The sequence below is a fragment of the Ambystoma mexicanum genome, chromosome 4q (genome assembly GCF_040938575.1).
Source record: "Ambystoma mexicanum isolate Mex_15411 chromosome 4q, UKY_AmexF1_1, whole genome shotgun sequence".
NCBI lineage: Eukaryota > Metazoa > Chordata > Amphibia > Caudata > Ambystomatidae > Ambystoma > Ambystoma mexicanum.
In genome coordinates, this window is record NC_090928.1 from 543,147,186 (window position 1) to 543,174,290 (window position 27,105).

General features: G+C 46.4%; 1 protein-coding gene across 2 annotated transcripts in view; it reads left to right on the forward strand.

The window, feature by feature from the left end:
• HECA (hdc homolog, cell cycle regulator) overlaps window positions 1-27,105 on the forward strand; it is a 437,124-nt gene that overhangs the window by 330,105 nt on the left and 79,914 nt on the right. For both annotated transcript variants that reach the window (XM_069608112.1, XM_069608113.1), the window contains exon 3: window positions 13,567-13,721. In XM_069608112.1, coding sequence (XP_069464213.1) covers window positions 13,567-13,721 — 155 coding nt within the window. The remainder of the gene's footprint in view (window positions 1-13,566; window positions 13,722-27,105) is intronic.

Below are 27,105 nucleotides of genomic sequence, written 5' to 3' on the forward strand. Positions count from 1 at the left end.
CAATAGGAGTGCATGCTGTACTGGTGACCTGTCAGCCCTCCTAAAACCACTCCTCATCCATCGTGACAGTCCTGAGTGTACTGTGGATGTCACATAGTCTGAATCTGAGTAAATTGTCACTTCCTTTTTTCTTGCTGTGCTCAAATGCCAATGTTAAAGCCACTAGTTCTGCTGCTTGTGCTGAATAATGGGATGGTAGTCATGCTCTGGCCACTACTTCGCTAGTTCCATCCTCCCTGAGTCTCATCACTGATACCCAGATGCTCTTTGTCTTGTCAGTGTGCTTTTTGGTCTTTCCAATATTGCGAAGAGGGAATGCTCCACGTAAAGAGTGGTGCTGCACCCCATGGTAATACTTGCTCATTTGTCCACTGCGAATGCGGCTGTAGCCATAGCTTGTTCTCAAGGATAGTGTACTCTCATTACTGGGTCTAGCTTTCCGCTGTAGTATGCTAGTGGCTTGTGCCCCAAGCTTGTCTTCTGGGTCAGTACTGCTGTTATCACTAACCCATTGAAGTGTGGACAAAGATAATCCTTTTTATAGTCTTGGATCCCTAACACTGGAGCTGTACATATCGCTTCCTTCAGCTCATCGAATCCCTCAGTCATTTCTGTTGTCCATCGTTTTATCTTGCCCCCTTTTTGCACTTCCTTCAGTGCACTCAGTAGAGGCCTGGTGTAAATGCTCTAGTCAAAGATCCATGCCTTGCAGTAATTGCATAACCCCAAGAACTGCTGCATCTCTCTTACTGTCGCGAGTTTTGCTGTCCTGCGTATTGCCTCCGCCCTTTCTGTCATGACCTTTCAGCCATTTTGGGAAATCATCTGTCCAATGTATAGCAGTTTATTCTGACAGTACTGTAGTTTGGCTTTTTCCACCTTGTATCCCTTGTCAGCCAGCACTGTCAGCATGTGTACCGAGTCATTTCTACACTGTTCTTCTGTCGTGCTGCTGATCAAAATGTTATCTACGTACTGTATGACCGTGCTCTCCATCTGTATATTGCCTAGATCCATCTGGAGGACCCTATTGATTATGGAAAGTGACTCACAGTACCCTGGAGGAAGTCTTGTATGGTTCCACTTCATATTTCTATAAAGAAAGGAAGTCAAGTCTTGTGAGTCTGGGTGTAGTGGCATAGAGAAGAAAGCATTCTTAAAGTCTATGACTGTGAAACGGGCAGCTTATGCTGGAATGCTGCACAAATTGTCGCAGAATTTGGAACTAAAGGATATTCTGCTTCTACAATATGATTAAGGGGGTGCAAGTCCTGTATAAAACGCCATGAACCCCCCCTTTTGCTTTCTTAATGGTGTACACAGCTGTGTTGCATGATGATTCTGATGGTACTAGGATGCCCTCCTTTACTAGTGCTGCAATCTTCTCATAAATGCCTTCGTCTGCCTCTCTTGAGAGTGGGTATTGTTTGACTCTGGGTAAAATTGCTCCTGGTTTCAGCTTTATCTCCACTCCTCCAACATCCTTCAAAAGCCCCACTTCATAGGGGCTAGTGGTCCATAAAATGCTGGGCACCTTGGCCTGATCCTCCTTGCAGAAGGACGGCGGTGCTTTCAGCACCATCGCCATCCTCTGTGGTACCTCTCTGTAATGTATTTCTATCCAATATGTGACACTCATTTAGAACACCATCTCATGGTCTGATCTGTTATCTCTGAATAGTTCATCTGTCGCTGTGGTCAACCTTTTTCCCTCAGCCACAGCGATCACTGCTCGCCATGATCGTCCTGTGTTTTCCATCCCATGTACCGCCATCCACTCGTCTCCCACAATCTCTGCCTCCAATTCTAGTGGCACTATTGTCCCTTCTACCTCATCCAATGGCATCTCTGGTCTGAACAAATACTCATTTGTGATGCGCCATATCTTCCCTTGGGTCCCTGATAGCCATGCTATTGCAATCTCAGTCCCGTACTGGAACAGTTCCTCGTCCACTGGCACCCCCCTCTGTACCTTCCATACACAATATGCTTGAATGATTTCCCTTACATTGGGAAAGTGTATCCCTGGTGTGAAGCGCACTGTTCCCTTGTCTGTGAATGAAATTGTCATATTGAGTCTGCTCATGATGTCTCTCCCCAGTATGTTTACAGGTGTCTGCTGAGAGTAAAGAAAGAGCAAAGATAAATCATGTTCCCCTATAGAAAGTGAAATATTGTCTGTGTAAGAACCCACTTCTGTAGCCCCAGAGAATCCTTGAGTATTCATGCCATCACCTGACAACCTATAGCTTCCCTTCCGGAAGCAGGACTTAGTCGCTCCTGTGTCTACAAGAAAGGAAAACGTGTTGTCATTGTCCCCTGTTGACACCCCTATGCGTGGTTCCCTCTGCAGGGTTGGGTGTAATCGACAGGATCAAACACATGAGGTCTGTCTGTTAGCTGTCCTATTGAGGGTGTAAGGACATCCCATTCCCAGAAAATGGATTGTTCCCCACCATGATGACCCCTCCCAGGTACCTGATGGGGGTTGTTGCTATGGAGTCTGTGCGTGCCACTGTCCTGTTACTTCACTGTATGCTGTTCTGTATCTGCGGTACCTGTTGTGCTGTATGCAGGTGCTGGTGGTTACCTTGAGTATGGGGCATCTGTGGTGTCTGTAAATATTACAGTTTATGTGCTTGCATCTGTGGCGTCTGTGTCATGGGATGGTGTGGCTGCGGGTATGCGCTCAGTGCTGGTCCTTGCTGTTGTGCTTAGTCCTGTGTGTAATACTTATCTTGTTCCCCTTGGTATGCTGGCTGGTACTGCATCCCACCGTTCTGTTGTACCCCTGCTTCTACACACTCTCTGCCAACACAACCAGCACTCTGATGGGTCCCTCCCTTGCCCTTGAAAAAACCCAGAATACTTCCCTGGGCTTTGCTGCACCTGCTGCCCATATCCTTGAAACCCTCCTGGAAATCCCCCTTGGTTGTGATGCATCTGTGGCCCATACCGCGTCCCCTGGGTGGCCCTCCTCTTGCTCAAAACCTGTGCTGCATGTTCCCCCGGCCCATGAATCCTCCCCCCGCGGGTCACGGTGTCTGGGTATTGTGTCCCTAGAGCTTGCCATACGGCAGCTCGGCAGTTTGCAAACGATGAACCATCATGCGCCATATCCTGGATGGTCACTCCCGGGAACACTGCCCTTCTCCATACTTCATCAGCAGCTTCCCCGAGAATCACCACTAATAGTCCCTTTAGGTCCCCCACTGCTAATCTCTGTCCCGCTGTCATACTTTCCATTTCATATATCCATTTCTCTGCACCTGCGGTTAACAAAGGTAGCCTACATCTCACGTTTTCCTTGCCAATGTGTTTCCATGGGATATATTTAGGTCACCCCCCTCCCTTTTCCAGTAGGGGCAGCTGTGTTAACCCTACCTCCCCACTCGCTCCTCTAGTCAGTCTAATCTGCTTGTCTGCATCTCTAATGTCAGTGTATGTATCTACTGGCGCTCCTTGAGTCAATTGTGCACAGTTGTCAGACCTGCCTGGTGTCCCTAGTGCCAAAACATGCTATGGCCGTCTCGCCCTTCCTTTGTTCTGGGAGATCCCTAGGTTTCTCAACATATGAGATAAATCGTCCATCGACCGCGGTGTTCGTCGTCCTTGTCTCCCTTTGATCCCCCTGTATGTTTCCCCAGGTCCCAGGTCACAATTTTGTCTGCACTTTTCCCTGTCAGAATGGTGCGCGAGTTGCCTGCTTCCCTCGTCCCCGCTGTCCCTTGCTTCTTTGTCTGAGTCAGAGTCATATTACTGCAAAAATCGTCCATGAAACTCAGTCTCCTAGAAGTTGTGTCTGCATTGGGCTTCACGGTGAAGTCAATGTCACGCAAGTCATGCCTGCCTCCTATCTGATACGGCAGTAGTCCTATCCTGCGTGCTTGTGCTATCTGGCTCCACTCGTCTGCCCCCTCCTGCTCTGTCATTTCCAGTGCTCATTTCCTATCATGTTTTTATATCTCTAAACACGTGCCCCTCCTACTCCTTGCATGCACACTTTTGTGCTATTCGCTCTAGCTGCCCCTTTCTTTCTCTATTTCCTTCTCATCCGCATCCCTTCGTTTCTCAATCTCTTCTTACTTCTTCCTCCTCCTTTCTCGCTGCTCCTGCTCTTTCTCTTCCTCCCTCTTCTGCGCTCCCTTTTGCACCTCTCTTCTGCTTCCCTCTCTCTTCTGTATACTTCTTCCATTATTTCTGCCAAGTCCTTTGCTTAGCTATTTCCTTTATTTATTTTATTTCAAAAGTGCTAGAACACGAACCCAGAGGCATAGGAGCGCTAACACTAACATACAACTCTAAACATAAAAAGCAGGCAGTCAAGGGGGGGGGAGGGGTAAGCAAGGCAAACATTCAATCTTCATTCAAAAAGGAATGTTTTTAGGTTTCGCTTGGAACTTGGTAAGCTAGAACATACCCTCAGGTCGAGCGGAAGGGTGTTCCATAGGCGTGAGGATGAGAATGGAAAACATCTGTTTGTCACCTGTGTCAGTTTTGCCTTGGGTATAAGGAGTAGGCCAGAGTTGTTTGATCTGAGGCTACACCTGTCCGGTAGCCATTTAAACTGGGCTGCCAGGTAGGACGGACTCTCGCCATACAGGCAGGTGTGAGAGATGCAAAGCGTGCAAAACATGACTCTTTGTCAAAGGAAGCCAGTGTAACGTTCTCCTGGCTATTGATACATGATACGTTTTTCGCAGACCTACTACAGCACACACTGCGTTGTTCTGAACACCTTACAGACAGTTTAGCTCCCCTTTACCAGCACCTAGTAGGGTACTGGCACAATAGTCAAGGCGTCTCCCTATGATAGCCCTGGCTAAAGTGGCACAGCTGGTTACATCCAAGCATGGTCTGATTTGTGCTAGTAATTTGATATAGTACGTTGTGTTTGGCAATAGGCAGTTGATATGTGCCCTCATTGAGTGTTCTTGGTCAATGGTAATGCCCAAGGTTTTCACTTTCTTAAGGGTAGGTAGAAGACAGTCTGAGATTTGGAAGGAAGTGCAGGCTTGATCAAGATGGCTGAGCTTATGACCAGTGCCCAAGATTATGATCTCTGTTTTTGAGTTATTCAGGGCTAGGCCATTGAGCAACATCCCGAGGTGAATTTGGTTGTACGTTGCATTGATGTTCTCTGTGTCTCTGAGGTGATCAACTGAAAGTGGAAATAGACAATAAGTATCATCCGCATAGTTAGCGTAACAGATACCATCTTTTTCAAATTGATCAAAAGGTGTGAGCTTGAATAGATTGAAGAGAGTGGGAGATAGGCACGCGCCCTGTGGCACTCTGCACTCCAGGGCCAGTCCTTCTGACATAGCATCTTCATGGAAAACCTTAGCAGTCCTCTTTGACAGAAACAATAGGACCCAGTTGACTGCTTCCTTAGAGAAAAAGGCCTGCTCTAGCAGTCTGCTGGCTAAGATGGAATGATCTACCAGTTCAAACGTGGCTGTCAGATCGAGGAGCATCAGCAGAGATGTCTTGCCATTTTCTGTGAATTGAAGAATGTTAGATTTAAGGTCCAGCAAGATGGACTGAGTGCTATGGGCACTTCGGGAGCCTGATTGTTTATAGCCTAGTATGCCATGTGCACTTAGAAATGCTTGAATCTGTCCATGTGCTATTTTGTCCAGTACCTTCAAATGGAAGGGGGATTTAGTAATCAGGCGATAATTGCCTGCTATACATGGGTCCAGTGTAGGCTTCTTCAAGAGAGGAGTGATCCAGGCTTACTTGATGTCTCGTGGTACTGACATATCTTTAAATGATGCATTTACAAATGTAGTGATAAGAGGGGCAAGCAACTAGGCACAAGCTTTCACTATTTTAGTTGGACAGATGCCTCCTCTACAACTGGTGGGTTTTATTTATCCTTCTTAATATTCACAGAACCTCCTCTTCGGTCACTTCAACAAAGGTAAAAAGGATTGATCTTGGGTGATTGGTGGTGAATATGAGCAGAAACAGATGATGGATTCAATTGAGTAAGCTTGGTTTCAATGTCCTCCTTAATGATTAGGCTCTTGCTAGCCGTGGCCTTTTCAATATGGGTACACCAGTCTGAGTTTTCACAACTGTAACATCGATGGGGCAGGGGTCTTCCACTTCTTTTAGGATCCTAAAAAGTTCCCTTGTGTCTGACACGGCAGTCTTAACTATATTCTCATAGTAGCATTTTTTTTGGCGCAGATATCATCTTTGTGCTCTTTAGCTTCACGGCTATAATCTGATTTGTCAACAGCAGATAGTGTTCTGCCATTTCCACAGTGTTTTGTGTTTCTTAATTTTCAGATTTTGTATTTCTGATGAATACCAGATTTTTGAAGGAATAGACTTTTCTAGTCTTAGTTTTTGAGGGGCTAAACTATCAACAACTTCAGTCCTCATTTTATTATATACTGCTGACAGATCAGCTGCAGACTTGTACTGAGCTAGATTGGCTAAGAAGGGAACAAAGAGCAGAGCTAGTGCTCCTGGAGTAAGCTTTCATAGGTTACGACATAACTTTTCTCCGTGGCTGTTAAACTTTCTTAATAGTGTAGATTGATGATATTTCAAATTTTACAAAGCTATGATCGGACCATGGACAAGGTTTCACTTCTATCTTGTCCAGTCCAATGCCGTGTGCCACTACCCAATCAAGTATTCTGCCACCACAATGGGTTGGTTGCGATACATATTGAATGAAATCCAGGTTTTCCAAAGCACTCAATGTTGCTTTTGTCAGAAGGGGTCATGGAAACCCATGTTGAAATCTCCAATGACGATTACTTTGGATTTGGGTTTAAGAGTGGAGGAAATCAATTAATTTAGGCTAGCTACATAATCCGGCATAGAAGACCTTCCAGCCCTTAAGACCATCCATCCCTTTGGTTGCTACTTCTGCCTCTCCCGTTGTCTTCCCATCTAGCTTTAGGAGGATTTGTCCCCCTACCCACTTGTTTGTGGCTATGCCCTCTAGCCCCTCCTTCGTGCCCCTCTGCACCTGACTGCTTACTCCCTTTTCGCTGATCGTTTGCCCCATTCCTTTCTGTCCCTCCTCCTTGGTATATGGTGGTGGTTTAAATATTGGGTTTGAATAGCCCTTTGCTGCTTTTAGCTCCCGGAGTGGGTAAATCCCCTGCTCATCATCTTTCTCTTCAGAGTTTTCGCTTGCAGGAGAGGATGTGGGGGTGGTGGTGGGGGATGCCTCCTGCTGGTTCAGCATCCATTGATGCCTTGCTGTGTCCCCATCACCCTCCTGAAACATCGTCCACAACTCAAATATTGCCATGCGGTTTGCTATCTTATTTCCCTTAAAGGTACCCTGTAAGTGTGTCAGTAGTGATTGCTGCACATCTGTGGAGAAACTTTCACATTGTGGCCATGGTTTAGTCAATTTACCCTCGGTACTTCTAGTCCATTCCACCCTATACTTACAAATCTTGTCCTTATAGGGCGTAAGAGTCTTACATAGGTGCTGTAGGGACATGTCACTGCTGCACTTCCCTTGATACATTGCGTTTATTCTTACTTGACGTCAAGTCGAGGTATTCGACAATCCGCTGTTCGGGGAAAAACACAGTGCAATGGTAATTCTTTCCATTTTCTTTGAGCCCTTCTGGCTCCACAACAGCCTGTCAGGAGTGCTGTGCGCACCGCCCCTACACAACTCTCAACCTCCTCAGGCACCCCCAAATGTCTCGCGCATCGCCCTTGTACCACCTCCTCTATACATTTCAAGCTTCTCACCACCATGACCACGACACCTTGTGCTCTCCACAGGTGACGTCACCAATTCACTAAGTAAGGTAGTGCTAAAAATCACTTACAGCATGCCCAATGCTAGAACACACTTGCACAAAAAAAATACAGCCACAACACAAACCCCACAGCTGTCTTCCTGCCTCCTAGCAAAGTATACCAATATTTTCTTGGGTTCGATATGTACCTAAAGTGGCGCTTTGTAGATAAATGCCTCCGCAAGACTTAATCAGATGAATCACTATCCGCAATCTAGGCCAGCTCCCTTTGCTAAACCTTACTGGGATACTGTCATCTATGACCCGAGCTAAAATGCCCAACCCACAGGAAAGCCAATATTTACATAACATTTGTCGCCCGTGCCCTCAAGTCAATTGTCTAGGTTGTTCACCAAAACGTTTTAGTTTGAAACCGAATGTACCCTAACCACAGAAAAATTATGTCTACCTCTGCTCGTGGCCCGACTAAACTTGACTTTGCTAGACAATACTTGACAATACTCTGATACTCGACAATGATTGATGCCACCCTCGCACCCCCCATTACTTTCCCTCTCCCCTTAGTTGCTGTGTGACTAGGTCAATACTTACACTGCGTGGTTTGCTGACACTGCTCGGCTGCTGCGTCCCTCAAAGCTGCCACGCCACCCTTCTGGTCTGCTGGACTCCTCAAGGAACGCGGGCAGGATATTTCCCAGGCTGGCTGCTGATGGTCTTTACACGGGGCACACTTTCCCCGCTGTCTCGAAACATGTTCAGGCTTTGCAGCGGTAGAGTCGGCTTCGTGCTGGACTAGCGTAGCCGAACCATCAACTCTGCTACCAATTTGTTTGGATGGTTACCAGGTATGCCAGAGGTCGTCTGGGGATTTGTCCGACTCCCAAGGGCCTAACAACCCTTCCCCAAAATAAACAGAGGACTCAGCCAACAGCAAGTTAGAGCTGTGGTTTATTACAAAAAAAACAACAGGGATCATACAAGACAATCGGGATTCTCCAGTACATCTTAACTTCACAAAGCATGTTCCCCAGTTTTGATGCTGTATGTCGTCATCACCTGGGCCCTTTCCCAAAAACCTATCCCCATGATTGATTGGGTGCTGCGAGTGGTAACCCATATTGCGATCCCCTATTGAGGTTATTCTACTGGCGCTCGCATTTCAGGTGGCTGACCTGCCCAGTTTCCAAGAAATTATCTATTACAGTGTTGCAGAGTAGTGGACTTACCATTGGCTCTTGCCCCTTGCCACCCAGCCCTGAATTTCTGTCTCGTGATTGGCTGCAGCTGGTCTCCCCAGGCCTGGGACCCAGTTCGGATCTCAGCCCTCTGTGCACCTCTTCAAGGTGATGTGAAACGATTATGTGTCTGAATTGTATCTGGTAATAGACCACCTTTGCCTATGAGAGTTCGTTTCCACGTTGCAACACTTCTTTCACCTCTCGTCTGGGTTGCTGAGAATGGCTTCTCTTCCCACAATTGGTGAATGCCCATTGTCTAGTTCGGTTGCATCAAGTGGTTGTGAACCACATAATTGAGCTCTTGGGTCTGCATTTAGGAGCATTTATTCCATTTTCCTGCAGCTGGTCCCCTTGACGTTTGGAATGTGACTCTATCTCTGACCTAAGGCTTTGTGCAGCCTGAGCCAGCTCCTCTTGTCTCCTGTTCTGTGGCATGAGGCCTTCTGTAATTTTCCTTAGACTTATAATGTGATTTTTACATGCTCTTGCTGTGCTATGTTGCTATGTTACCTATATATTAGTCATACGTGGCCCTACCAGGCTCCATATATACTACTGTAGTCCCATAGGGTTATTTGCTTTAAGCATCTGCGAGCTTGCTCAGGATCTCTTGTTGCCTTGCGTTTCTGCTTTACTGCATTCGGCTAATGAGAAAAATAATAAAAGCTTTGACAGTATGTATATGTACCCGTCCGCTGTCTACAGAACTGTCTAGGCATGTTCTTCATGTATGTGAGTATGTGTTCGTTTAATGCTGTACAGGGCTGCAAGTATCCTTCATGACTAACGCTGCTACTTCGTGGTGTCACTAGTGACATCAGCATAGTGGCTTCTCAGTACTTAATCGAGGCAGTGCATTGTGTTCGGGCCTGCGACCTCCATCGGGTTCTCTGGATCTCGAAGGATCTAGACTGGATAAGTTTGGAATGGTTGTCTGAGGGGGTACCTTCCTCCGTACGAGTCAGGCAGGGGTGCACATGGAGTTTGTCCGAAATAGGATAGGTGACTTTGAGCGTTCCTGGCTATGCGGCCTGTCAGGTTCATGGGGTTGAGGCGGGGCATTCCCAGGGCCCTCTTTTCACCACTGTCCATTTTAAAACACTACTAGACCATTAGCCATGCAATTAGGACATGGATGATGGGCACGGCCACTGTATGTTATAAAACACTTGCAACCCATCACTCAAAGACGTTCACCAATCCCAAACTGATTTTGACCTGTTTTGATAGCGGTATTGTTATGTATAAAATATTGCAGACTTTGACTCACAATGTTTTTATCAATGCTCTGTGAGATGAAATTATTTGCTGAGGATCACACACTTTGGTTAAGCAGTGTGCTACAAGCCCCTTGTTTTATGCCTGGTCTTTTGCTGACTGTTGTGACATATCGCACAAGCCCAACTAACAGCATTTAAGCGGCACGGAAAAGGGAAATAAATGGCCAGCTACAAGAATAACATATGCCCAGGTACTTTTGTCCCCATAGTGAAAATCAAAAGCTGACACCCATGAACATACACACAGTAAGCATATATCTTAAATTGAAATTTACAAATGTAGTTCAATTGACCTTCCCCTTAGAAGAAAGTGCGCAAGAAAAAATAGCATTGAGCTTTTAAAATAAAGTAATGAACACCGGCAAAATAACCTGAGAGAGGAAATGTTCCAGTAAATATGCTGGCAAAGTATATAAGGTGCTCACCTTTTAGACCCAGCAATCTGTAGTGAAATATTCCCTGGACAGCTAGAGTGACGTTGGGGTGAAAAATCACTGGGGAGGGGGAAATGTAATATTCATTGAGATATGTCTACCCCAGCAGTATCATGGCAGGTTCCTAAATAGATGTCTGGGGTGAGTGAGACCACCCCTAAAATTCTTACGTTGCTGAAACATGTAAGCATGAAAGCACCATTAACGAAGCGGGAGATCCCTGTAGCCGCCTCAAAGACAGCCTTTGAGCTCCCCCAGTGTCCCGCAGGGATCTCCTGTTTCGATAATGGTGCTTTCATGCTTAGATGCTCCAGCAACATAACAATAGCAGGGGTTGTCTCATCCCCGACACCGATTTAGGAATCTGCCTCGATATTGTTAGGCTAGACTTATCTCAATGAATATCGCATTTCGGCAAACGGGTCCCCTCCATGTCCTTAATTCACAGTTTGCTGTAAGGAGCTTGCATACACAGGGTATTGCAGGTCACCCTGGGAATGCCCGCTTCTAACATTGTGCACTTGCACATACTTCCGTATTGGAGGACATGCCACACAGCAATTCGTTTGTAATATTGCTGTTGCATATTTTATTCTTAGTGGATTGTGTCAATATGCCTAGTGAAAGACCCAGCCTTTCGAAACGCGCATGTAGGACAGTCTTTATGAATAATAACTGTATCACTCAGCATTATTGTCTTCACGGGTGGTATTTGCAGATTTTTCTAATGATTCAATTCTATATAATTTTCAACTGACGACTTGTTATGGAGATCCGCTAATTGAATGTGTTCTTATTTAGCTTCTTACCCAGCGCAGTGTGCCAGGATCTTTCAATTGTTAATTACTCCAGGAGGCTGACTGGCCAACAGCTGCCACATCCTTTCCAGACACCCCCAGCAGGGTTTCTTTAGATAGTAACTAGCACGGGTAGTTTTTAAAATCATACGTAGTGCCAGCGCGTGGGGTTGGTATTTGCCTTTCCCAAACTTCAGACGTACACATATGTTTAGTTTGCTTGTACCGAGTTTGCCAAGGATTGAATATAGTGTTGATCCAGAAAAAAAGAAAACAAGTGCATACCTTAATTAAGCTAACAAAGTAATTTATTTCCAGGCGTTCGTGGTATTTAACCACTTCCTTGGGCAGAGATGAAATTAAGCCTTTAAAAAACATTACAGCATTACAGCTTAAATAGCCCCTCCTGGAAATCCTTTTTCCTTTTATCTGTGCCCATCTGTGACCTGATTTGTAGTTCTGCTCAAAGAGGCATGCATTAGGCGTTAAACTCACGCGGTATCACACAGAGCGAAAGTCCAAACCTTGCATCTGCCTTGCTGACCAGGGACAGAGATAGTTCAGATACGACATTACTTCACTCCTCGAGATTTATTCCAAATGACTTTAATTATTCCAGAGATTTACAGACAAACACGATTGACGCCTTTAGCCCTTACGGGCTTCCTCAAAATAAAATGCACATTCTTAACCACTCCCATTTAAAACCACCAAAGTGCTTCTTCAGTGTTTACTGCCCATATTGTATCTTCAAAACCCTAATTATAACAACCGCAATCTAGAAAAGAGACGGTCCCGGAAAGGATGTCACTAATGCACTCCTACATCTCATGGGAGCTCCGTGTTTATGTGCCTGGGCCAGCAGCAGTGACGGGTGTGTGGCAACCCTCCTGATAACAGGGCACCGCGTTGATAAATAGCAGGCCGGGCTGCACTAGTGATGTTGCCCCTCTTACAGATGTAATCTGTAGATTAGATCACGAACACCCCGGGTTCGCCGAGGGTCAGTGTCCTGGGGAGGGGAACAAAGGGACCATAACTTCCTCTTGTGACCCCTCAGATGAGGGGTCACAAGAGGAAGTTACAGTGACTGACAGAAGTACCAGCCAGCCACAGCGTTGCTGAAACTGCAATTTACAGTTTCACTGATGCTGTGGCTGGCTGACCCTTCTGTCAGTCACACAGCTGCCTGACTTTATCTCCCTTTGCGGCTACGGCAGTGGCGGGATAATGTGTCCCGCTGTGGCGTGGTGGAACCGGGGAGCCCCAGCAAGTTCCCGGCTCAGCCCCACTCTTCAGAGACTGCTGGGGACCAGCCCCGGCTGTCCCCAGCCCACTTAAAGCACAGCGCACGGTCTGTGCCATAGAATGGAGGTCTGGGCTGGGTGGCAGTGATGGCGGCACCCATCTTGTAATGGGGCGCCACACTTGGATGAGGCAGGATCACCCAGGTATTTGTTAATTTAATAGCGAGGCCGTGGAGCAGGGCGCTGGCACAACCCACTTGATGAGGGTCGGGCAAACTGTCACAACGTTGCTCTGTTTCTGTGACTTAAATAACGGTGCATATGTTTTTTTGTTTTTAGGGCCCTCTTGCAGCACATGCGCTGGTGGCACTCTTCGCTTCTATCTTCATGGGAGGGGAAGATGGGTTTACACATATCTCAACATCACTTAATGCATTATTTGGATGGCTAGATGTACTGGCAAATAGATGCAAGACATAGAATGTTACTTGTAGCAGAGGCTGTGCTTTCCTAAATTGTACTTAGTGATGTTTTTGATACATGTATATTGAAACGCAGGTATGTTCTAGGACTATGATGTGCCACATAAATGTTGAACTGGTTGTTGTATATTGTGGACAACCTTTATAGTGCTTCTTAATAATCAATCAGAATGTGAGTATTTCTCAGCACTGTGACATCCAGTTGCAGATGTATGGCATGACATGCTTTTCAGAAACGAAACTGGGCTTCAAATAACGGCATATTTTTCAGGGACTGACTGCTAAATCGTTTTTCATTGCTCTGTATCGCAAGTAATCTTTTGTTTTCTTCCTGCAGGAAGGCTTATGCACCTCTATGCTGTTTGTGTAGACTGTTTAGAAGGCGTTCACAAAATAATCTGCATCAAATGTAAATCCCGATGGGATGGAAGCTGGCATCAGCTGGGGACAATGTATACCTATGATATTTTGGCAGCCTCTCCATGTTGTCAGGTTGGTATGATCCATTATCCATACAGCCATTTTTATTTTCCTGCTGCTGCTCACCAAATCTCATTTTCTTGATGAAGGTCTGAATCCACAGGAGCTCATTCCCAAAGAATATCTTTTTTGGCGTAAGATACTCCTAAATGTGGTTATAAATTGCACCACAAAATGGTATTCACAAAGAAATCTGGTGTAACTACTGTCGTAAAATCTGTGCAAGTTGCACCTGATATGCAAGAAGAGGGCCTCTTACATCCAAAATTGGTGGTCTGGTTTGCTCCAGAGTTACTCATGTCACGTGGAAAAAAAGTAATACTATCCCTAGTGTGACGTCCACTGTACCCATGATCCCTCACGCGTGTAGGACCCTCAGATTGTATTTTTTCTGACATGAGGTAGCGTGAGTACAGATTATCCAAGCAGATAGATAGATGAATAAGACTACAGGCATTCATGACCCTTCTCACATCCCACCTCCTTCTTCTAACACTGCTCGCTAATCTATGCACAGCATGTGATCTAAGCAGATTCCACAAGACTCAGAAGGGATACATTACTCACCGTAATCGTATTTCTGATGCTTGTATCTGCTTAGATTCACATGCGTCCGCCCTTACTCCCCTCTGAGAGAAGGCACATGGATGCTTGTTCTAGGGAGTGACCCTCAAATCCCATGCACTGACCTTGCAAGTGGGTGAAGAGATTCAAAACTGGCATATTCCAAAGAGTGGATCTGGAGTCCTTGCGTTTGGTTCTGGCATGAGTAAGGAGATCTTTTAGATTTTTAGATCTATTGAGGGCCATCCTGGGGAGTGGTTCTTCAGGCAGGCTCAGCTGTACAATGGGCCAACATTTTTTGATGATCCCCTTGAGTTGTGATGTATTTGCGTTGAAAGTTGAGATGCATGACATGGGATTTTCAGTGTTTTGGTTGTGAGATTTGGGGATAGGTAATGCTTCTCTTGGGGTATAGAGGGCTGAGAGCCTGGAGATCAATCCCTGGCCTTTTGGTTCAATACACACCAGTTTTGAATCTTTTCACCCACTTGCAAGGTCAGTGCATGGGATTTGAGGGTCACCCCCTAGAACAGCCTCTCACGGGCTCTTACTCTTTACATTTTAGGAATGATCCATTTCCTGGAACATGTAACAATATGTAATCATATTGGTTTTTATCTATAGGGAGACTGTCATGATCTCTGCTTCCAAAAGGTCAGGGTTTTCCCAACTCCCTTGGAAGCAGATCCATAACCCAGGTTCCGAGTGCCAACCAGTCCCAATTGGGACCTTTTGGACCCAGTCCTGGCGCCAGTGGCACCAGGCTCATAAATATGCCCAGTCCCAGCGCTGGAAGCGCCGGGCTCATAATGCTTGGGTGGACTTACCTGCAGCAGACCATGCTGCTTACTTGCCTGCCAGTTGAGCCTCTGATCCTCTTCTGTTTGGAACTACTTTTCCTGTTGGGTGGGGCAGGAGCCACTCCCTAGATTCAGAACACTGGAACTCTTCTGGAAAGCAGGAACTCTTTTCTTACCTAGGCGTGGCTGTGGAAGGAGACCTAAGCACTACAGGAGGCTATTTAAACCACACCCGATGGATGAATCTTGCTTTGCGTTATTCTGCATCCTCTGCAGCAGAACGCTCATCGTGTCTTCTGCATCTGATCCTGGGCCTAAGGAAAAAGGCTTACCATCCTGAATCCAGTCTTCAGCAACACCTATAAAGACAAGAAAGAACAGGTTAGCATTACGGTCTTCAGTGACAGCTCTTCACTTACCTGGTCCATCGGCTGTCACCAACGCCTCGCGCTGCATTCCGGCATCTGAAAGACAAAGGCTTACCTACTCTTCGTGCGCTCCGGAGGTCTTCACACTGCATTCCGGCATCTGAAAGACAAAAGCTTACCAACTCTTTGCACGCTCCGGAGGCCTTCGGCGCTGCATCCCGCATCTGAAAGACAAAACAAGGTGCGTTTAAAGACATTGGGGAACTTTAATACTCACGTGCCATTACTCCTTTCCACATCTAACCCAGTGGGTATTCCGGCACCCTGCAGCCGCTCCGAACATGTACCTGCAAAATAAAAAGACAGTTAGAGCGCATCGTGAAGCAGGCAACAAGCGCTTACTTATGTGCTTCCAGGCGCTTCTATTCATCACACGGGCTCCATCTTCAACTCACTTCAGCCCGTCATCCGCCATCGCCGGAACCCTGCAAAACAAGAAACATCATTACTAAAGACTTTAAAGACATTAGAATTACTCGAAACTTACCGTTCGTGCAGTAAACGACGGACAGCAGTCCTCTGAAGTCAAGAGGCCTGCTCCCCTTATCCAGTGAAGAAACTGGTTACAGCACCCTGCCCCGAGGCAGATGGAGAGCACGGCGTTCACTTACCTAAGGTGAGAGCGTTAACCTTTGGGGTTCTACAGGAGAAGAGAAAGGGAAGAAGAGAGAGACATTCAATAACCCAGTTCCTTAATCCCATATTTTCTATCTGCAGACATCTTACCCTTCAAGTCAGACATACAGTGCACAGAGGTCCAGCCCAAAGAGCCAGCCGTGTGTTACACATCACCTTTGCAGATACGGTATACGCCCAGTCAAGACCGGCGCCTCTACGGGAATCAGGTGAGCGTTATAGAGACCTGCTTTACCCGGCCCCAGAAGAAGGCTGCAACACCTTAACAGCCGAAACGTCATGTTCTTACTGAAACCTTTTTAACTATGACACAAATTACCATCACTACCTTTATGTATACGTCGCCTACAGCAGACCCTATTTTTAGGTTTCTTGGTCATTAAGCGATTTGCTTTGATTTGCACACAATATTGTTTATACTATTGAAATACATTGTTTGTTTGGCAAATATGAAGTAATATTTTGCAAAGCTTTGCACAGGAAAAACAATGCTGCACTATTGTATAGGTGTGTTGGCAGCACACCACATGAATTTTGTAAATGTACCTTTTTGAACTTCCAGTGCATTTCTAAAGGACACTTTAGAATTTGGTTTTCTATTGACTTAAAAAGGCTAGATTCAGTGCCCGCTTGTCACCAATGAACATGTAACTTTAATCAATGTGCACTGAACATTTGAATTACATGTTATTTATCTAACACAACATGCATATTTGGTGATATGTTTTACTTTCTAATTTCTATTTTTCAATTCCTACATGTGTGACCTAATTAAAATAAAGGACACTGTAGTTTTTCTCCAGTATTTGGATCAGAACCTTCTCCCAATAATGTATACTTGTTTTGATGTATTACCACTAATATGGAGGTCTGTTTAAATTATCACTGCAACAACTCATTGTAGTGTAAACTTTTGAGGACAGGACCGCCCCCCTGTACAAAGTATCTTTTTGATCTTGGCTTCGTTTTTAGGAATCTGGCTCCTTTCCACTCATGGACTGGGGTTATGGTATCCCTCCCTTTTTATCTTTGTCCAGGCTTCTGGTGTTGTAGTTCTCCATCGCCTTGCTTTTTTCCCAAAGTTTGTCTCTGTTCTCTGGGTAGCTGTCTTCAGCTGGTTGAGGGGTTCTAAGGTCTGAGCAGCAGTGGGCGAAATGAGCGCGAGCGGTTGGGAGTGTTGCTCTTCTACTTTTGAAAAAGTTTTACTGTTCCTATACTTATTTATTTTAAAAAGAAACCGTTCCGGAATGGTTTCATTTTAAAATAAGATGTTGGAAGAAGTTGAAATTTGCTCTTTCAGTGCACTGCACTGAACGTTCCCTTAAACAACTGGCACATTGTTTGGGGGTTTGTATTGTGTGTGGGAGGGTGCGTGGGGATGGGGTTTGTGGGGAGCCAGGGTATACCAGTAGGGAACATAGTTCCACTGCTTCTTTTCGTACACTTTGACCATTGCTGAGTAGTGCAAACTGAGTGGCTGAATGAGGTTTGGCCCTGCACCCTAGAGATGTTCCCAGAACCATGCGATTCTAGAGCCTCCAGGGCATGGCATGCTTCCTTGTTCTTCCCAGGAGCCATCATTGCGTCCCCACCACCAATCCTGCTCTGCCTTGGTAACGGTCAACCATGTGCTTATTCATAAGGGGAAGTGGTCTGTCCCATCTTCTCTGTCCTCCACCAGTTCCTGTCTCCTAGCCATCTTCTTGACGCTTTGCTATGTGACACCCATTGACTTTAGATTGTGGTTTCTTTTTCTCCTCTCACCTACACCTGCCTCCAAGCCTGCTTAATCCCCTCTTCCCCCACTGTTATTCTCCACCCTCTTCTGACTACCGATCACCTGCTCCATATGCAGGCCTTGCTAATTCTTTAAAATTCTGCTGGACCGCCGGTCAAGTAACTTTTCCTTTGTAACCTAAGAAAGAATTCACTCGACCCATGGCGACACGTGACCGATTTTACCAACAATTTCTTTCAAATGATTCATGTCACTATAATCCTACTTCATGTTTGGTGCACTGCTGCCACCCAGAAGCCAGCCATACATAGTGAAACTTTTATCAGACATTTACTGCAAACAAATCTTGTCAAATAGGTTTCGCTCATTCATTGTACTCACCAACAAGGTCAAGTTTCCATGGAAATGGTACTCGACCTACTTAAAAACCCCTTGACTATGCGAGTAGTTTAGTAGATTTTGTGGGCCCTAATATATCATTTCCTACTTTTGATGGATGTTTTTCTCCACCCCTCCCTATGATGCACTTCTTTTTTTTTTTTGTTTACCTTTCCTGCTTCTTCCTGACCTTCACTCCAGCCTGTACTCATTGATCTTCCCGTTCTTCTTACTGTTAATCTCCTACTCTTTTTTTACACTGCCCCTCCTTTGTGCTCTCCTCACTTCCTCTTTGCCTCCACCGGCATCCTCTCTCCTTCTACCAACCACCAGCTGCTATCCTCCTTTGCCTCATGCTGCTCTTTCTCTACTCTCTCATTCGCCATTCTCCATGTCCAACCTTCCACGGGGTCCTCATATACTCCTGAATAGTTAAACTCTTTGAGTTTCACAGGTGGGTTAATTCTGTCTGAAGTCTTGAAATGGGTGGTTTCTAGCTCTGGGGCCAGCCTTTTGAATTCATTAGTTCTACAACGGGCCAAGCCTTTCTAAGGACTGACCATTATTTGGAAGTGCTTGTCTGAGCTTGTGCATCCAGTGTCTTCCTCGCAGTTGCTGAAAACTACACACTGCCTGTTCTGTTGGCCCCAGAGAGATGTGTAAATCTCGAGGTTCCCACAAGCAGCAGCCCTCCTAGCGTTTCTCTCATTCTCTCGCTGTATGGCGCAGGAACGCGGATAGTGAATGTTTACATGGGGTGACATCTGACTTCGGGGTATTTCTAGTGACATGTAATAAGGGTGCCAATATCTCATTTTTAAGAGGTTCTGCAACATGTGAGTCCATTAAAGGGAAAGCATGCACTCAGGTAGTGGTGGACGCCATCTGACAGGCATCTGCCTCCCTTTTATGGCAGGGGAAGGGTAGCCAGGGGATCCTTATCATCCCACCAATGGGCCAGCATCACTAAGACCCCCCTCACACCCCGGATACCTCGCCCTCCACCTTAAGTGTCAGGTAGGGGACTTTCTCAAAGTAGGCAGCGTGTTTATACATACTGCATTCAAGTTCCGCTGGAGTTAGATGTTTTTTGTTCCTCTGTGCTTTTAAGCAGTCAGGAGTTTTTCTGACCACTTGCCTGGTCCCCTGGGTGCTTGTGCATGCTGCAGATCACTAATTTGGAGATCACACTTTGATCTGCATATTGTTTGTGTGCTAAGGAAAAGTATGTAATATTGAATGGACGTCGTTGGCTGTCAAACCTGGCTTTTTCAGTTCAGGACTTTAATGTTCATAAATTAAATGACATTTAGAAAGGACAAATTGCACCACCACGTGTAGGGGAGGCTTGGTATTACAAGCAGAGACTGACACAAAAGAAATATTTTCAAAACCTTTATTTAATTCAATCTTGTATTATTTTGGTTAACCCGCCATCGGGATCACTTCTTCAATTTAGCGTTACAATGTTAATTTCACATATCTCCTGTTATTTTCACTCACTTTGCCGCATTTATGAGATCAAGACACTTCGCAGAGACTTTCGATTGGGCAATCTTTCTCCGTCGGACCACTACGTCACTCTGTATCCCTTGCATCTCACTTTAACAATGCAGGCTATCTCTCATGCCTCATTGGCGCCCTCTAATCTTCATTCGATGGACACACCGTTGCCGCTACGATTCTTTCGCAACACAGACCGGTCTCTTAGAGCTTTCATCTACTTAGCGGCTGTGTTGATATCGTTTCCTTCGCCGCTATTGTTCATGGAGTCAAGGTTATAGCCACAGACGCTGCTTCGCCTCCCCAACTCTGCCCTTCACCTGGCATGGTGGTTGTGGTCTTTGAAGTCTACAGCACGATTTCTCAATTCCGTTCAGGGGCTGTCCTGGCAACTCCTCAAGATTATCTGGAACCACGATTTCTCGCCCGGATGCTGAAGGTCTCGTTCCTCCCCAAGTCAGCCCCTGGGCCTGTCGTTCGCTTCCATCTGGTTTGCCACTGCCCTGGGAAAACTATCCCTTCTTGTGGCTCAAATTGCTTAGGAGGATAAATAGAAGGGTATCTGTAAGTACCATAGGTCTTCCAGGTAAAGTTGTATATAGAAAATAAACAGTGGACCTAGGAATAAATGAGGCTAGAGAACATATTTTTCAAAATTACAATTTGTATAACTTCATAATAGATAAACACACAATTTAAATATTATTTGTTCATAATATACCATAAATTCCTTCACATCAGTCTCTCCTCTTACAATCTTTCACACATACCATAAATGGTTCCCAGTCAATTGGTCGAAAACATTTGGTCGACAGGACAACTGGTCGACACCATTTGGTCGAATGCCAAATGGTCGAATTTTTTTTTTTTTGTTTTTTTTGGGGGGGTGCCCCCCCCCCAATCCCCTTTTTTTTCTTTTTTATTTTTTTTCCCCAGACGAAAACCCACAAAACACATATATATATATATTAAAAAAAAAATTCGACCATTTGGCATTCAACCAAATGGTGTCGACCAAATTGCAGTCGACCAGTTTGCTGTCGACCAATTGACTGGACACCACCATAAATATCTAATTTCTTTCAAAGAAATCATGAAGCCTAAATAATCATACAAGAACATGAAATAATCCCAACAATATCAGTATTGTTCTTTTGTATATGAATGCACATCTGTTGTTCAAAGAATAGCTATAATTGCTTTCTCTCAGATCTACATATGTTTTGGTTGTGTTCGGACCCCACTGGGTCCCCTGTTTTTCCGACCTTCCTCAGGACCTGGAAGTCCCAACTCAGGGTTCCCAATTTCACTGAAAGAATGATGTCTTCAGGGATATATCTCTCTAACTGGAAACGTGTCAGTGGTAGTGTCGAAATAAATCCCCCCGGTCACTGCTATTAGTTACAGGCACATGGATCCTTTCTTCATTTTGGGAAACTGGGTAGACTGCCTCAGTTCAAATTCACTTGCAGTAAGTTACTCACACGTTGTCTTCCAAATTTACATCCACCTCTATCTAGCTGTTTAACATGTGCAGCTGTAGGGCAATCTCAATACCGTATCCTTTCGACCACCAGTGAACTCTTGCAATACTGATATTGATGGGATTGTTTTATGTTCTTGTTATAAAAATTGTAATTTTGAAAGATACGTTCTCTAGCCTAATTTATGCCTAGGTCCACTGTCAAAATGCTTAGTGAATGCTTGGGATTTAGGAAGGAATCCTCTGCTGGACTCGCAGCTTCCCTCCTGGTTTCCAAGAGCAACTGCCTTCTCCTCCCCTGCAGGCTATTTTTAAACACATGTGAGAGGTTAATGTGCTGCAGGTGTATGGTCAGGGTTGGCTCTGCCTGACCTTGTTAACAGGATAGCCTGTTGTCAAAATGGGAGAGTCTGTCCTCTGTGTCTTAGTGTGTGGTTTCTCAGTGCTCTTCATCCTCTCAGTCCCTCTCGTCCTCGTCCCAGTGTTTGTATAAAAAAGGACGGTTAGGGGGAGTTGGGAAGTCGGAGTATCTGAAAAAATAGGATGGGGTAGGGGTGTTGAAAAGGGGGGAATACCGCGTCTCACCATTTGATGTTCCACTCCCCGAGGAACCCTCACCCAGGTGATCCTCCCACACTGGTCCACCCCCAGGGACTGGTATCAACAATGCTTGACGCTAGGGGCGTATCAACAGGGTTATTCGTTATATCGTCCACCCCACTCAAACCCTCAGAGTCTTCAAGCTCCCCTTCCTCCTCACCTGATGATGATGAGAAATCCAACTTCTTCCCGCGGGATCGACGAGTAAGAGTCCTCTTCTTCTTGTGTAGATAGGGTCGGCCTCGGGAGGAAGCCACCGTGACCCTTTGGGTACGAATCAACGGTGACTCCCCCCCGCGACAGACAAGCGGGCAAGGGGAAAAGCCTTGCGGCACAAAAACCCCTTTGGAGCGTAGGAATCCGATGAAACGGAAAACAAGATGAGGATCCGAATCAGCTGGATATGGAGACCGGCGAACCCGGCAGGTATGGGCTCCGCAAGGTAAGCTGAGAGAATGGAACAAATGGAAGCAATGGGGGGGGAGGAGAGCCTGGGAGAAAGAGAGATAATCAAGAAGGGCAAAGGCAGGAAAGAAGAGAAGGGAGAAACGAGCCAACCCAGCGCCCCGGGGAAGAAAAGGAGCGCAGAGAGCGAGGAGAGAGAACTACGGGAAGAGAGAGGCAAGAGGGAAAAAAGGACAGAGGCGGAACTCCGCCAAGCGAGTGCACTACGGAGCGCTAGCAACAATGAGGAATCATAAGTTGCAACGCGCCGAAACGCCGAGCGTAAACAGGTAAATACACTCGGCGGCGGCCATGATGGGAAAGACTAGACCGCTAACGACGTTTGGGAACACAACGTGGCGGCACAGTCTGACGGCTGCCATGTTTCCACCTCTTCCACAAACGCCAGGAACTCGCGGTCGTGACAGTATGCCCCCCTCGAAGGCGGGTTCCCCCCGGCTTGCTGGGATGCAATCTGTGAAACTGACGTAGTAAACGGGAAGCATGCACATGGGTCCGAGGTTCCCAGGAATCGTCAGATGAAGGATATCCTTTCCAATGAATAAGATATTCAAGGTGGCCTCTGTGGTATCGAGAATCCCGGATGTGGGAGACCTCGTATTCCTCAGAGGTGGGAGCCGGCAAAGTGTGTAGTTGGGGGGTATACTGTTTTCTGTTTCCCGATACAAAGGGACGCAATTGAGAGGTATGAAAGGTCGGATGAATGCGGCTAAGATTCTTAGGCAGCCTGAGGCGATAAGCAACTGGATTGATCTTGGGTAGGACTTCGAAAGGACCAATGAATCGGGGAGACAGTTTAGAAGGACATACCTAGCGGGGCAAAAACTTGGTTGACAGCATGACCTTGGAACCTCTGACCCAGTCTGGTACAGGTCTCCGGTGTTTATCAGCTTGTAGTTTGTTTCGGGTGTTGGCCCTTAGAAGACTTTGGTTGGCGGTGTTATGGGCTTCCTTTAATTTCGCCAGAGAAGTTTCTAAGGAAGGTATGAGAGTTTCAGTGCAGAAGATGGGTACTGTGGATTGAGGATGGCACCCATAGGTACAAAAGAAGGCTGATACCAAGTGCGCTGTGTACAGAATTGTTATAGGTGAACTCAGCTGTGGGTAGAAGGGAAACCCAGTTATCCTGTTGTTGGTTGACGAAGCACCTCAAATACTGCTTGAGGGTCCCGTTTAATCTTTCAGTCTTCCCGTTAGTCTGTGGGTGAAACCCGGAAGAGAGCGCCCTTTCGATACCCAGCAGTTTGCACAAGGCAGTCCAGAATTTTGAGGTGTATTGGCTCCCACGGTCAGATACAATCTTTTTGGGAAGACCATGCAACCTGAAGATATCTTTCATGAAGACTTCCGCCATAAGGGAGGCCGAAGGTATCCTGGGTAAGGGGGAAAAATGAGCCAGTTTTGAGAAAGAGTCCACAGTTACCATGATACAGGTACAGCCCTGGGAAAAAGGTAGATCTACGATGAAATCAGTAGATATATGCTTCCAAGGGCCTGAAGGAATAGAGTCTTGTTGGAGCAGGCCAAGAGGACTTCGAGTGGAATGTTTATTTTGCATACAGGAGAGACAGGTCTGGATGTAAGCCTGAGTATCGGCTCGCATACCGGGCCAATGAAAGAACCTCTGCAGCAATTCCAAAGTCCCTCGTAAGCCTCTATGCCCAGCCACCTTAGAGTCGTGACACCACTGGAGAGCTTGTAATCTGAGGTCTTGTGAAGGAAGGATAAGCCTCCCTCGAGTGAAGTACAGACCGTCCCTCTGATCCACCGGAGTTCTCCCCACATGCAAGAGTGATTCTTCCGGGGAAAGGGATCTTTCCCTCACTCTTTCCAGGAAAGAAGATACAGCGGAAATGATCTTGATATGAGGAAACATGAGCTCTTTCTTATATCCTGGAGAGGTCTCATCTCTGCGAGACAAAGCGTCAGCAACCTGGTTTTGGGTACCAGGTATGTATGTAATAAGAAAATGGAACTGTGCAAAGAAATGTGCCCATCGGGCTTGCCTGGTTTTATAACACTCTTGTTGACGTAAGATCTGTAAGTTTTTGTGATCAGTATGTATCAGGAATGGGTGTAAGCTTCCTTGAAGCAGATGCCTCCATTCTAGACAAGCCAGTTTCATAGCTAAGAGTTCTTTTTCTATGACTGAGTAGTTCAGCTGACTAGGGTTCAGAGTCTTGGAAAAATAGGCAATGGGATGTTCTTGGCCCTGATTGGATTGTAGGAGAACGGCACCTACCGCACCAGCGGAGACGTCGGTCTCAAGAACAAAGGGTAGCAGTTGGTCTGGCTGTCTCAGAATGGGGGCAGAACAGAACCTTCTTTTCAGACAGACGAAACTCACCTCGGCTTCCTTGGACCAACAAAAAGGCATGGAGGATTTCTTTAGTAAGGAGGTGATAGGCAGAGTGAGTCTGGAAAATTCGGGAATAAACTTCCGGTAAAAGTTGGCCTGACCCAAAAATCTTTGAATCTCCTTGACTGACGAAGGGGAGGGCCAGGCTAGAATGGCTTCGACCTTCTTAGGATCCATGGTGATCCCCTCACTCGACAAAATAAACCCCAGATAGGAGACGGAGGATTTGGCGAAAGCACATTTTTCCGGCTTGACCAACAAATGATGTTGCTGTAGCCTGTGTAATACTTCCTTCACATGTCGGGTATGCTCTTCGGTCTGACGGGAGTAAACCAGAATATCGTCTAAGTAGACAACGGTGTTTTGGCCCAATAGATCAGAAAATATGCGGTCCATAAACCTTTGAAAGATCGAGGGAGCATTGACCAGTCCGAACGGCATAACCTGATATTCAAACAACTCATAGGGAGTGCGGAAAGCCGTTTTCCATTCGTCGCCGGTCCTGATGTGGAGCAAATGATAAGCATTACGTAGGTCGAGTTTGGAAAAAACAACCGAGCCTTGGACAGCCTCTAGGATCTCCGAGATGATAGGCATGGGATACCGGTCCTTGATGGCGAGTTGGTTAAGGCCTCTGTAATCGATACAGGGTCTTAGGTCCTTGGAGTCCCTCTTGGGAATGAAGAAGAGAGATGCTCCTGCTGGTGATCTGGATGGTTGGATAAGTCCGTTGGCTAAGTTGTCATCTAAGTAGCGTCTAAGGACTTCCTTTTCAGACAGGGAAAGGGGATACATCCTGCAAAACGGAACCAGAGCCTGAGGGACTAGGTCTATCCTACAGTCCTCCGGTCGACGAGGAGGAAGTTCCATGGGTTGTTGGTTTTGGAACACAGTAGCGTATTCCTGAAAACAGCCTGGGATACAATGGATCGTGCTCCTCTCCGGGGCACACACCGTTTTGACACTTTCGAACGAGGGTCCTGGAAGGCACTTCTCCTGGCAGTAAGCAGAATGAAAAGTTAGAAGATTCGTAGACCAATCTATGGTAGGGTTGTGTCGTCGGAGCCAACCAATCCCCAATATGACTGGGAAATGAGCTGCGCGGATGATATCGAAGTTCAGTACTTCAGTATGTTGTTGAATGGATACCCGTACCTCCTCTGTGGTGTGGGTGATAAGGCCGGAGCATAGAGGGGTACCATCTACACCCTCTACCTTCTGGTCTTCCTTCTTGGCTATCCTGCGAAGGCCTACTTTGTCGGCCCACAAGGTGTCCAGGAAGTTTCCCGCTGCTCCACAATCCAGCAGGGCCAGGGTCTCCATTTCCTTTCCTCTGAATTGAAGCTGGATGGATACCACCATTAAACGTTGGTCTTCCGAGGGTTGGGCTGAAGTAACAGAAAGAGTGATGTAGGAACTGGGGAAAGCCCCTCGGTAGTCCGTCCTGCCAACTACCGAGGGCGTTCGTTTCCCTGACGTCTGGGGGGTACATCTGGGCAGTCTCTCAAGAGCTGAGTGGAGGAGCCACAGTAAAGGCAAAGGTTGCCCTCCCTTCTCCTCTTCTTTTCTTCCGCTGTCAAGGGAGCTCTGGTAGTTCCTATTTGCATAGGTTGTTCCCGGGAGGATGGACGAGTGGCAGGTGAGGAGGTCGAAGGGTGAGTCTCTAGATAAGAACTAGAGTTACGGGTCTTTCTCTTTTCATTCTTCCGTTCAGTCAACCTGAAATCTATCCATACAATCGCCTTGATGAGATCTGAGAAAGAATCGGGGCGAGGGCTCCTAGCAAGCTCGTCCTTCAGGTCTTCGCGCAAGCCCCTCCTGAAGATGGTGTATTGAGCCTCTTCTTGCCAGCCTGCTTCTGCAGCCAGTCTCTTGAAGGAGGATATGTACGTGAGTAGGTCAGAGCTACCCTGACGAACATCCAACAGGTCTTCACTGGCCAGGTGAGCGCTTTCAGTGCGAAGAAACGTCTGCTTGAGAAGATCCTTGAATGCTACAAAGTTCTGTAGCACTGGGTCGGACTGGGACACCAATGGGGTAGCCCACGCTAGGGCATTTCCAGTCATGTGTGTGATCATAAACCCCACTTTAGCGTGATCGGAGGAAAAGGCGTTCTGTCTGAAAGCGAAATTGATATTACAGGCTTCCAGGAATTCTTTAACTTTTTTCTCCGATCCATTGAATTTGCCTGACACCAAAGGCAAAGGGGGTAGATCTGTGACTTGCTGTTCTCTGGCAGTAACTCTCTGTTGGAGAGTGGTATTGGCAGTCTTAAGAGCTTGAACTTCCAGGTTTAAGTTTTGTACTGTCGCAGCCAATTCTTGAAATTGCTGGGGAGTTGCCATGTCGGTATCTGGGCGTTGCAAGCTATCAACAATGCTTGACGCTAGGGGCGTATCAACAGGGTTATCCGTTATATCGTCCACCCCACTCGAACCCTGA